General features: G+C 24.8%; 2 protein-coding genes across 2 annotated transcripts in view; one reads left to right on the forward strand and one right to left on the reverse strand.

Annotated features, from left to right (window-relative positions):
- The first annotated feature begins 3,016 nt into the window (after positions 1-3,016).
- On the forward strand, positions 3,017-9,508 carry Dgkepsilon (diacylglycerol kinase epsilon). The gene is made up of 10 exons (XM_017897607.1): positions 3,017-3,175; positions 4,132-4,303; positions 4,423-4,553; positions 4,619-4,766; positions 4,932-5,149; positions 7,683-7,828; positions 7,961-8,129; positions 8,199-8,379; positions 8,442-8,578; positions 9,380-9,508. Exons 1-10 carry the CDS (start codon positions 3,017-3,019, stop codon positions 9,506-9,508), a joined length of 1,590 nt encoding a protein of 529 aa, XP_017753096.1.
- Positions 9,509-12,591: 3,083 nt separating this feature from the next.
- Nox (NADPH oxidase) overlaps positions 12,592-14,030 on the reverse strand; it is a gene marked incomplete at its 5' end in the record, with an annotated part of 74,075 nt that continues 72,636 nt past the window's right edge. The window contains one exon of the mRNA XM_017897617.1: positions 12,592-12,789. Within this exon, the coding sequence (XP_017753106.1) occupies positions 12,592-12,789 (198 nt within the window). The remainder of the gene's footprint in view (positions 12,790-14,030) is intronic.

Raw genomic sequence — 14,030 nt, forward strand, 5'->3', positions numbered from 1 at the left:
TTGTCATTGTAGTAATATAGTAAATAAAATCCGAATTATAAAGACTTGATTAAATTAAATATTTCTATATAATGTAACAATTACATTATATGCAATTATTGTAACAATATTAAAATCATATTTTAGAGTAATTGTATTAATATAAATAACACAAACATTAACTAAAAAGATGAATACTTATAAAGTGATAGGAAAGTTACATACTTTATACAAGGATCTAATTAGAAAAAAATGTAATTAATTACATTTGTTAACTTATGTAAACTATAATTATGTAAGAGATATTATTTGATAAATGTAATTGTTAAACATATTGTACAACATAAAATATAGGTTAACATACAAAAAGATATAAACTTTGTTGTATATATTCAATAATTAAATAATTATTTTCTTGCTATAATAGTAGATTAAAATAGTAAAAAATTAATTTTATATTGTTTTATTGAATGTGTTGTAATAAATATTGATTAATTTCAACTTTGTTGAAGAATTTTCAATGAAGGACACTAAATTTAGAAAATATGTTTTTAAACTAATAAAAATGTTCCTAAAATATTATTAATTTATACAGAATTAACATATAAATATAGAGATATTTTATAAGTATAAGTGTATGTATAGGCACAATAATGTATAATGATATACACATAATATCTGTTTGGTTCAGGACTTTAATCTTCTTTGCCATTTAATATCCAAAATTCTTTAAAGTTATTTTAAAAATATAGTAATATAAATGCAATACAGTTAACATACCAATATAATAATAGTTATTTGAAGAAAATAAATGCATTTATTAATATATTTTACATAGAATTCCATAATAAAAAAGGAATAGATGACTTACATATTATAAATACTAGTGACATGATATATTGTTGTATTTATGACTTTATATCAGATGACAATCAAGAAATGAATTTAAATGTTCTGCTTCGTTTAATATCTTTTATACGGGAATAATGAAATCTATATGCACATGTAAAATATAACATATTTAAGTAGATTACTAGTTTTTATATCTTTAACTTTCACATTTCGATTTTTAAGAAATTGGCGGCATTAAATCCACTCCTTTACATTCAATAGCAATCTTTACACCTAATGCAAATAATCCAATACTTTTAACCACTGACCTGTAAATAAAAAAAGAAATGTGCGAATATTTAAAACGAATTTACTTTTTATATATATTAATTATAAATATATATATCGTAAATTTTAATTAGTAATATATTACATTGTATTACACGAGGTTGGATGTTCATAAAATTTAATTTAAAGGTTATATGAAAGATAAAAGAAAATTATTATTACACACCATTTGAAAGGATCATAATAAATATGTTTTATACATTTTACAACACCTGCCATTGTAATTCCCATTTTTAAAAAGAAATATCGTCACTTGTTTTAATTGTTTCCTTTAAAGAATTAACTTGAAACTGCACCATTAAGAGAGGCATAAGCTTGAAATAATTTCTAATGTACTACATAATACATATGGCGCTATTGTCGAAAAATTGTTGCCTTACTATTTTTCAACTTATTAGTAAATAAAGTATGAAATTGCATACTTTAATTTCGAAATATATTTTAATATATTTATTAATGTATTGTTTATAGTTACATAATACACAATTTGTTTATAATTATAAGATGTACGGATATATAAGTATTGAAAATGTAAAATATTAATTTGAAAATAATTATCCTTTTATATATACTGAAAACGAAATTGCAAGTAAAGATTTTTCAAAATTATGAGGTTTTTATTTTTTTTTTTTTTTATGAAAAAATGTTTTTTGAAGATTGTCTAAAAAAATAAAACATTTTTCATTGAGAAGATACCATAAATGTGTCAGTTATTTTATATTATAAAACCATATTCATTTCTATTGCCATTGTATATGGTATGGTATTAAACCTTATATTTAATACTTTGATACTAAATTTTCGTCGATACCGAAAAAACTAAAATAGCGATTAAAATCATTCAACTACCGGCTCTAGTACGAACAAATCAGGAGTCCTATATTTAATAGCGGGGTCTTGTATTTGAGATTATAATTAATGTTTATTTTAATAAAAAAATCTATACACTGTGTTTTTTATTAATTATGCATAAACAATACATAAATATTGTAACCATGGTAAGTGGAAGTAATATAGAAATATACTAACATTTATAAATGTTATATACATTTTGTGGATTCAGAATAATTTGTTGTGGTGTATTAAATTTGGAATATTTATAACAGATTGAGTTAGGTACATCGAAGTTCAATTCTCGAAATCTTCGATTTAGTATAACAATTAGGTATACTCTAACTGTTAATATATTAACATAGTTTAATAAGCAGATCTTATATCAAACTTAGAGACATTTTGGTGACAAAAATTGTATCTAGCATTTCAAAATTCTAGCAATAATATGTTTAGTAAATTTGCAGTAGATTATATAGTGATAAAATTTTTAACACAACTTTTACAACGTATATAGAAGGTTGGCAGTATAGGTGCTTACATAAATATGTAGTTAATATAGAGTGAAGTGTAGTGCGGTAGAGAATGAGTGAGATTCAAATCACTTAGATGTGAGAAAGTTAAAGAAGGTAAACAAATTTTGTTTATTATCCATTTTATTCGATGTAATTTTTAAGTATAAACAATGTTTTCATTGTTATCCCAATTTTTTTATTATATAAATATCCTCTTTTCTCCATTTCCTTTATTTATGTGTAACTAATATTATTAAATTGTTGAACATAATTTACATTTTTAAATAATCATACGTAATATACATTTATATGTTTCTAGTTTTTTCTCCTTGATGCAATTGAATTGGAAGGAAAGGTGACAAATTATTTTGGGTTATAATGAAAGAAGCTTTCTTACTATAAGAACTTGAAATATATAAAAAGATCTGTGATATACTAGTATATTTGATAGCCATAATCATTTTATGAAGTATTGTGATGCTTTTTGGGAAAAACAAAATTTATTTGATAATATGTTAGAAGACGGATTTATTACTGTTCTATGTATATTGTTTATTATATTTTTCATACTTATACAAAATTTGATTCGGTATCTTATAAGAGAGCCTTATATTCATATTAGAGATGTTACCAAAGAACATAATTGGAAATCTATTAATACAGAAAACAAGGTATATATAAAAATATATCCTTATTTATACATTTTGTCATATTTTATTAATATCTTATACCTATTTACTTTTTTTTAATATTATTTTCTTTTTTAAATTAGCTACATGTATTTTGTACCTAGTATATTTTAAGTATATTTTAGATGTTATTTAATAGATTGGTAGAAATGTATTTTATAATTATATGTTCATTATAATCAGTTAGTTGTTGTCCATTACAAATGTTTATTTTTAATTCATTTACTTTTTTCAAATGTACCATATGTTTTAATTTCAATATGTTATAAATATACTTTAATTAATTTAAATTGTAATTCATTTAATATTAAAATTTGTTGAATATATGTTATATTTTTATAATACATATTTTAATTATAATATTGTTACAATATTGCATTTGTCTTAAGTATCTAATGGAAATAACATAATACTTATTAAATATTGAAGAAACTTGTAAAAACAGTATAGTTTATACTTAAATAATATCTAAAATATAAAATATATAACAATATATAATATATAAAATATACAAAAAAACATAATATCATTTCTATATCTAGAATATTAAATAGCAGTAAAAAATATCACTGTTGATGATAGCAGTAATATATTTTAGGATAAAAGTTATTTTTACCAAGTTATTTGATTTTTATGCCTAAAATATAATTTTTCTTGTTAAATATTGATATAGTAAGAATATATTACTATGTTATTTATTATAAAAATATTATTACAAACATGACAGTCATTTGTAAAATATGAAACTTATGGACAACTTTTGGTATTAACTTTCTGATTATAAATTAATTGAATTAAAATATTGAATATAATTATGATTATAAAAAGTTAATGTTTATTTTAAATAGCATTAATTTAGAATGTTAAACAAAAATCTACTGAGATTATAATGTGTGTATATAAATATATAAAAACTAATATTATTGCTTTTTCCATAGGCATATTACTGTAGCATTTGTGAAAGCTTATTGCTAAATATTAGTGGCTTGATCTGTGATTCATGTGGTGTTTGTGCAGATCCTATGTGTGTCAAAGTTGCAGATAAACAATTAATGTGCAAAATTATTACTGTAAGTACAAATGAGCCAATGAAACATCATTGGATAAAAGGTATGTTTCATATTTTTCTTTGTGCATATTATATAAAATATTTTAGGATTACATTATTTATTTTAATTTTTAAATATCATATATTTAAATTGAAGTCATTTTCATTCATTTTATGTAAGGTAATTTACCTCCAAATATTGTATGTGACATATGTAACGAGGAATGTGATGCGGAGCCTGGATTAACAGATTGGTGGTGCTGTTGGTGTCAGAGATGTGTCCATGATGATTGTAAATCTGAACTTTCTAAAGTATGTCTTTTATATCTTTTATAATTGTGTATGGTGTATGAGAAGTATTTATTACATTTTTTCAGATATGTGACTTTGGTAAATTTAAATTAATGATAATACCACCAAGTAGTTTAGAAGTAATAAATGTACGAAATACTGTAAGACGTAGATTATGTCTGCATTCAATTATATCTCCAAATTGGTCTGAATGGAACCCTCTTATAGTTGTTGGTAAGTTAAAACAATAAAATTCTGATTACGTTAGAATAATGTAACTATATACTATGTATGCTATTTAATTTTTTTTATTTGCTATTAATTTAATATTTAACTACTTCACTATTACTATTACTATCGATCAATAATTTATCATTAAACTTAAGAATTTATTTTCAGCAAATAAAAAATCTGGTAATAATGATGGAGCAGAAATCCTGTCTCTATTTAGGAGATTATTAAATCCTGCACAAGTTGTTGATTTGTCAGAACGTGACCCAGTTGCTGCACTAGAATGGTGTCGTTTACTTGGAAAAGTAACATGTACAGTTCTTGTAGCAGGTGGAGATGGAACAATAGCTTGGTTGTTAAATGCTATTCATAAACTTGGATTAGAGGTAATATACTACCTTTGATAGTAATTTTTCAACTAAATACATTAATACAAAGTTATATGAAAATATTAAAATCACTTTGATATCGAGTGAATGCAAAAAATAATTGGAAAAAATAATCAAAATTTTTATTTACTCTCAAGTAGAAAGTAGTATTCTTGTTGTTGTTGTTGTGATCATCATCATCATCATCATCATCATCATCATCATTATCATCATCATCATCATCATTATTATTATTATTATTATTATTTATTGTAGTCCATGATACCTAAACTTCGCCCTTCTTATCACAATGTCTACAATATTACATTGTGTATTAGTATATTATCCCCTCCTTCTAGCAATTATTTTTCTCTCTTCTCTGCAAGTTTCGAATTTTTTCCTCATTCTTGCTCTTTTTTCGGCCCAGCCATTCCTTGTACTTTGTCTTTCTTCTCTTTCCATTTCTCTTATACATTCTCTTATCAGCTTCTTTTTGGAGAGCTTTACTTCTTTTTCATATTTGAACGTTCTTCTTAGTGCTTTTATTCTTATTTTTTCTTCTTTTGTTTCTTCTCACAGTATATAATTAGACAGTCTGGTCTAGTTCTAGGAGCCATTTTATGTATTTCTTTTTAACTGTGTCTAGTCTCTTCTCCCCCAATCCCATATTTCTGCCATATATAAGATCACACTTGTAGAAAGTAAACAAACAAAAATATTACTTGAGAAAAGTTATTTGCTAAAAAAGATTTTGGAAAAAAATTCAGTCATAGCACTGTTAAGATATTAATAAATTTCCAGCTAATTATTAAGTAAGCTGAAAATATATAATACAGTATTACAATCAGTATTTTTTTAAAAATTAAAGTTAAAAGACATTCATAATAACATGAGAATTGCAAGGATTGAACTGTCGAAGGCTGGAGAAAGTATTATTTTTCATGGTAAATCATGTATTCTATATCAGATAGCTGATGAATTTGTTTGGAGGAAAGTCAAGGAAAATTTTATAATGGTTATTTGAAGCTTGCAAAGAAATATTTTCGCATTATTATTGTAATTAATGTTAAATTATTAATGTTATTATACAAGGTGACTCATTTAAAGCGATTCAGTCAAATATTGTACAAATCATTGGTGGTAAAAAATATTTGAAACAAAAATTGAATGGTTTCAAGAGGCACATAATCTGATGTTAGTAAGATTTTTCTAGGCTAACTCATAAAGAAGATACAAACATCAATCTCATTTTTTAAAGTAGAATTACATATTTTTTATTGCAGCAACTAATGCAGCTCGTTGTTTTCTTTCAAAAGGTATTAAGCCATTTATCGAAAAAAATCATTGGTTTTGAAGAAATTCCAATTTTAGTATTGGATAATAACAATAGTCTTTTGTTCATGTAATATGAATTATCTGCTGAAAGTTGATATTCAAAAATATGTCCTTCAGCTTGGATGAAGTAATTCGCTTTATCTCTGAAGTATCTATTAATGGTTTCTAGCATTTCTGTAGAAAATTTGTAGTTAATTCAAATAAAACAAAATTATTTTCTTTATATAGTCACTGCATTCTCGCAGTATTAAAATTATATCTACAATTTCATTCAATGTTTAATCTGACATTTTAATAATCTTAGAAGTGAATTTCCCCACATTTATGACAATATTGCTTTATGAGATTAGACGGAAAGTAAAGAAGAAATGTCCTATAAACTACAAGCTAACATTTTTTTTGCAAACTTCCATCAAGACACGATATATCATATGTGACGCATATTAATTACTTCTTAATATTGAAATTAAAATATCTTTTAAATCAATGATTTTTCCTGATAAATGGCTTAGTACTTTTTTGTACAAAATAACGAGCTGTATCAATTGGTGTAACGAAAAAAATGGTTTATTCTATTTTAAAAAATAAGGTTGATCTTTGTATTTTTTTATCGATCGGCCTAGAGAAATCTTATCAATATCAGGTTGTGTATCCTGAAACCATTCAATTCTTGTTTCAAACATTTTTTATCTTCAACGCTTTCTGACATTCGACTGGATTGATTTATATGGGTCACCCTATATAACTGTATAAAGGTGGTTATATGCGCACGTTGAAATGTTACGAGGTATTAAATAACATAATTATTAAGTAAATTATTGTTTGTTCCTTTGTAATTTTATAATGACGAATATTTTTTTGCAAAATTTTCTTCAAATACTTTTTCCAAATTAGCAATTTCTTCACTGTTTTCTATTGGATAATAAATGAAAATTTTGATTATCTTTTTGTATTTACTTCACATCAAATTGGTTTGAGTGTGCATTTTATTATATTTTAGATTGCTAAAATTACTAAACTACTATTAAAGTTTTTATAATGCCATTTATTGTAATCATATTTCATGCAATTAACAATTAATAATTAATAATTATTTAAATAAATAAATAATTAAATTTCATCAAATAATAAAGAAATAATATAATTTATTAATGTTTCAAACATATAATATTATATAGCAGCAAATATTTGAGTTACATTTCTTCATTTATAACAGCCAGTTCCATCTGTAGCAATAATTCCTTTGGGAACAGGAAATGATTTATCAAGAGTACTAGGATGGGGAAAAGAGCATGATCCAAATAAAGATCCTACAGAGATATTGCAAGAAATACAAGTAGCACAAAAAGTGAAACTTGATAGGTATTAATTTATTAAATTATTAAATAAATAAAATTATTAATTTATCATGTAATGAATCATTTGTTATGGAAGTATGTATTATAATTTGTTAAATTATTTATAATATTTATAATTATTTCAATATTTTATTAGGTGGACTGTAATGATAAAACCATATGGTGGACTAGGACTTAGAAATTTAAATCAAACATTTTATATGTATAATTACTTAAGTGTGGGAGTGGATGCACAAGTCACATTAAATTTTCATCGTACAAGAGAAAGTCGTTTTTATTTTTATAGCAGTAGATTGTTTAATAAGGTATTGTATTTTGTTTCATCTTCATCTAGAAATTATATAAAGTAATGTATATTTTTATCTTATTGGCAGCTATTGTATTTGTGCTTTGGTATGCAACAAGTAGTAGAACGAGAATGCAAAGATCTTAATAAAAATATAGAATTGTATCTGGATGACAAAAGAATAGATTTGCCATCCATTGAAAGTATTGTAATATTAAACATTCCATCATGGGCTGCTGGTGTTAACTTATGGAATATGGGATTAGAAGGTATTTATATTTTGTTTCATGTATATAACAATTGAAAAAAAAATGTTTTTATCCATTAATAGGGCACGAAAAATATGGGAAACAAAGTATTAATGATGGTAAATTAGAAGTAGTTGCACTTTATTCTTCATTTCATATGGCTCAGCTTCAAGTAGGTCTGTCTCAGCCTTATCGACTTGGACAAGCTAGTAATATAAAGGTATATTGTTCATTCACATATTAAGCTTTCAAAAAGAAACTTAAGGGAGTCTTCTACTAACACAAGTAAAAAAAAGTCGACTTTTTTTTTGCATTTTCTTAAAGTTTATTATATGTTTGGAAACGTGTATACAAAACTATAGTGAAATTCGTAAAATTAGGGAAATTATAGATATCCAAGTACGAACACATCAAGTGAGAAAACTGCAGAGCACAGAAGGTTTCAACAATATTATTATTTTGTATACGTATAGATATTGTGTTTAAGATTCTTTTTCCCGTTATTGCAACTTCGTTAATAATTTGTCAACAATTGTGTGTTGTATGGTCCTGAAGTAGCATATTGACACACACACATACACACCTGCGCGCGCATTGTTTTGTTGCAAAAATTAGTATTTACGTTATGTTAAACTACAGATGTTAAGATCTGTTGTCATATTTAAACATTTTTTTCTCTTCTGTAGTACAGGCCATAACTAATCCTTGCTAATCAAAATGCTTTTTTATTCGTTAATCTTCAAAGAGTAGAACAGCCGCAATCATATGAATCATTTGAACCTGTTCATTTTTAAACCTGCTTGTACATATCATTATACAATTCCTGTAATTTTCATTATTTTGTATTGAAAAAGATTATGAGTATTCCCCGAATATAAATAAATAAGGGATTGTCCTTTGTTAACTCAAATTAGTAGAAGACCTCCTTAAGAAAGAACAATAATTAAGGATCAGGTATAAATAAAATATATAAAATATATATTATTTATTTACTACTATTTATTTTCTTTATAAAATGCAGGTGAAGGTAATAAAATCTTGTGCTGTGCAAATTGATGGTGAACCATGGTACCAACATCCTTGTGAATTCAGTATTAAATATTGTAATAAAGCAACCATGCTTGTGAATACAGATAGAAAAAGTATGTAATTCTTTATTTCTGAGATATAAGGTTTTATTTATATATACATTCCAAAATTTGGTTTTAAATGGAACAAAAATTTAGTACATTTCATGAATAAAGAAATATAGACTAATATGATAAAGATAAATTATAAGATACAAATTACTTTTTGTGTGTGTAAATTATATTTTTATATTTTATTAGTTATATATTTTAAATATTATTGTTAATTCATGTTATTCAATTTTGAAATAAAAAGTGTATATTAATATTGTTTTTATCTCTTTTTCCTTATATCTGTATATAATTATATTCCTTATATTCTTTATAGCTATTATATCTATTAATAACTATAACACACACTAAAAAACTTTTAATGATCTACAATAAAAGAAAATTGCTATATAAAATTTTGATGAAATTATATAATTTTTATTTGTAATTCATATACTTAACTAAATATATTTGAATTATATGTTTCATTGAAAGATGTTGATTATGTATTTTTAAAAAAAGGAAGCTATGTTATATATAGTAATGTGTAAAAATATCGCGTACTTTTATTATTTTTATATTTATTTTTGAAATGTAGAGAAATGTTCCTATTTTAAGTTTCATACTGTTACATATAAAATATAAAGAGGAAATATTTCTTATTATGTATCAGCATTAAAGAGAGACATAAGTTTTGTATTAATTGCTACTTATATAATAATAATTTAAAATACAAATTTCATGATTGAAGTTCATGATTATTATTTATTTCAAAATTTTTGTAAAAATGTAATATTTTGTTGCACATAAAATAAACCAAAGTCCCATTTAATTATTCATGTTATTAACAAAAAAGGAGTAAACCAAATTTAGGAGATATGCACTATTGATAAATTTAAAGTTGTTCTTAGGAAACACTCAATGTTTATTTTCGCGTTTATAATAGAAACTTTAGCAATACTAAAATATATTGTATATCGTTTAATAGGAATAAAAGTGAGTGATGTATCATTGATTGGTAAATCTACTTTACGAAAGAAAATTACGAAAGAAAAGCTATACAACATGATTTAAACAATACAATTTAACATTTATTTTATCGTAAAAAATATATATGTCAAATATTTGTTCTCAGTCCATTTGAGTACATATATATTTGTTTTTTAGCAATTTTTCCTATGACATTATAAAAAAATACTGCTAATCATTAATACTAAAATATGTTTCACATCACTCTATATACTAATTACTAAATTAAGTACACCCAATTCTGTTTTTACACGATTTTGATTTAACACGAATTAGGAAAAAAATTTAATTCTCTTTTTACACGACTTATTTTGATTTAACACGATCGACCCAAATTTTTGGCCTAGCTAGAACGCAAACACGGCGATTATTTACTGAATTCGTTCTTAAATCCACTGAAACATCGGTACCATAGGAGGCTAGCCCTAATTTTGTTCAAGAGATTACAGAAAGAATTTCATCAATGGAGCACGAAGACGATAACCAAGGCATTTCTAGTGATAGCAGTAATATTGCAGTCTTAGGCAAACGTATGCGTTTATTGTTAGAAAGTGACAACGAATAAAATCTTTTTACGTGTAACTCATATTATCTTGCCTAATTTTTGTATTCATGAATTAATGACATGTTTTCTTCCTTTTCAAATGATAATTTATTTTGTATGATACATGTGCAATCTTTATGAAATAAAATGTTTAAGATCCTAACATGAAAACTCATGGTTTATTGTATTATTTTTGCTGATTTCTTGGGACTGGAACCAATCTTCTATTTCTCCATAGAAGCAATATATTTTTTTACACAAATTTTTTTTACACGAGTTCTTCGGGAACGTATCTATCGTGTAAAAACAGAATTAGGTGTACTAGTTACTAATTACCGAAATAAATTCATAAGCATATTGGATTTAATATTTTCCTATAAATATTTTTTTAATACATTTATATCTTTCACGTCATCGAATTTATTTTTAATTAATAATTCTTGTTATATGTCAGAAGCGTTAACTGTTATATTTAATTAAATAAGATATTAACATTTCAATATGTAGATATGAATAATATTCTTTATACGACTAAATATACATAAATCTAAGTATATATGAATATAAATATAAAAAAAAATTCACGTTTACAATGAATTAAGAGAAATAGTTGATTTTTAGTGTAAAAAATGTTGATTTTCTTCCGATTTTGTCATAGTAGACGATCCTTATATATCCGTACGAGAAAGGAGAATTTTTGTCAGTTTTTGAAAAATTAAAAAAATTCCTAAAATTTCGTTAGGTTAAAATACCAAAAGGGTATTAAATTAGGAGAAATTTGATAAATGAATTTTACAAGAGTGTAAATTTTGTCGAATGCGTTTACAAGGACAAGATATTTTACAAGGTTTATAAGGTTAATGGATGTTACAAAATACAGCAGCAGCATTTTCTGAAATAAAAATATTATTTTTTTTCTGTAACAATACCATTCGATAATCTGTATTGACGCTGTCAAGGGAATTTTTAGTATTAATACAAAATATTTAGTATTAATAAATTTTTCGAGGATAGAAAATATAGCGTGGAAGAATTTAGAAGGTGAATTAGTGTAATATAAAGATAATCCTAAAAATATCAGGTTTGGTGAAATGAAAGTTGCTAAAATAAACGAGACTGGAATTTCGTACGTTCGATTTATAAAGGTTATCCTACACAGACATTGTACAAAGTTGTTACATATTTGAAATTAGTCGAATATTTAGTAATATTTAGACATTCTTAAAAATTGGTACATTATTTTGAGAAATTTTCTGATTATGACAGAACGACAAATTAATTTTCTCCTTATATTAATGACACTTTGGTTAATGCACGAAACAGCTAGAATTGTAAATAATATGAAATAAAATTCTTACATTCGGATGGGATAATTACAGGAGTAGAAAAAAGGTTAAAAGAAAGATAAATGCGATTTGTTAAGATATAGATATGTATGTCACTACACCTAAACATAAAATGACGATGGATAGAGTTTCCAAGAATATTTTGCTACAATACGATGTAATAAAAAATTATGGTATGATTTTTTTCTAATTAGATTTAAAAAGATTCCTTTTTGAAGTTGAAGCCAAATTGATCGGATTTATAACGCAAAATTTTTGCTAGTTGAGGTGGGCCACAATAAAAGATGGTGACTTTGCCTTTCTTCTGATCCTGAAGCTGTTTGAATACCTTATCCCAGTTTGGTCGACCTGCGTTTGTCCGTGTCTTTAAACCTGTTATAAGATCCCGTTTTTCCTGAAAAATCAAATCATTTATTCACATGGACTTATTTAATTGCACATTAGGACAAGATTATCATGCTTAATTCATTTTGACCTCTTCTTTAAGAATTATCCTTATGTATGCTTATACATACATAGATATATATGACGAGTGACAAATTGTCTGCTTTGTTATTATTATTATTATTATCAGAATTGTGGAATAACCTGATACTCGAACGGGAGATGACATTAAATGATGTCATTTAACATTTTATTTAAAGAAGTTATATAGGAAGTATCTGTGATGAAAGTGAAGATAATCTCTTTAAGGGAACAAAATAAGTCGTAATGTATTCTTTGATCGATGTAAAAATGAATATTTAAATGGATAAATGTTGTTTGAAAAATTGGTCGAAGCATTATTATTAAATTAGAGTTTTTGCAATTTACCTGTGAGGTGTTATGGAATTAGTTTATGCAAGCGTACTCAAGTATTAGAAGCAATTTCTGAATATCATTGTAATTGTAAAAATCTAAATGTAAAAATGGTATTTTATATGAATACCATTTAAAGGAATTTTGGTGATTACGATGGAATTTATTAGAGATTATAAATATATGAAATCGTGTTACATTTCGCATAGGTAGTAAGGCCATTTTCAATGAACAGCTCAGTCTTTCTGTCCGAAATTCAGTGACTTATTTGCTAACTTATTGGTTAATTAGTAGAATAATATTACTGGAATATTTAATATTATTAGAAAAGTAGTTTAGCTGATAAAAGTTGATTAAAATTGGATAAAGATTGTTTTAGGCGTAATATTCATTACGAGAGAGAATGGAGGGGTGGGGGGTGGGGGTGGAGTGGGGAAGGTGAGGGTATTTTGCTAGATAAAGCGGTTGCTTTATGTTTGTTTATTTTCGTGAAAGAAATAAAGCTCATCATATTTTGTACCATATATGATGTGTATTTACGACGGAGAAGGTATACTGGGATAATAGTTTCATTAAATAATAAGAATAAAAGAAGGTAAAAATGTAAATAGTTTTGTAGAATTCTCTTGTAAAATCTTTTCCCGTTCTACGTTGATGCAGATTATTGTTATTTAATTAAGTTATTTTTCGAATTTGAAGCGATTACTTTATTACGTTTATTATAAGATACTTAGAACGGTACTTAATTTCAATTTGATAATTTAATCTTTTTCTTCATTTCATTCAGGATCTCAACGATTTTTATTCATTTCAGAGAGATCGAATATTGTCTTTTTT

This window comes from Eufriesea mexicana, unplaced genomic scaffold, assembly GCF_001483705.2.
Source record: "Eufriesea mexicana isolate 0111107269 unplaced genomic scaffold, ASM148370v2 scaffold4744748272, whole genome shotgun sequence".
NCBI lineage: Eukaryota > Metazoa > Arthropoda > Insecta > Hymenoptera > Apidae > Eufriesea > Eufriesea mexicana.

Coding starts and splice junctions, on each gene's coding strand:
- Dgkepsilon (XM_017897607.1), top strand. CDS start 3,017: ATGTTAGAAGACGGATTTATTACTGTTCTATGTATATTGTTTATTATA. Junction 4,767..4,931: donor GAACCCTCTTATAGTTGTTG/GTAAGTTAAAAC, acceptor ATTTATTTTCAG/CAAATAAAAAATCTGGTAAT. Junction 8,579..9,379: donor GACAAGCTAGTAATATAAAG/GTATATTGTTCA, acceptor TATAAAATGCAG/GTGAAGGTAATAAAATCTTG.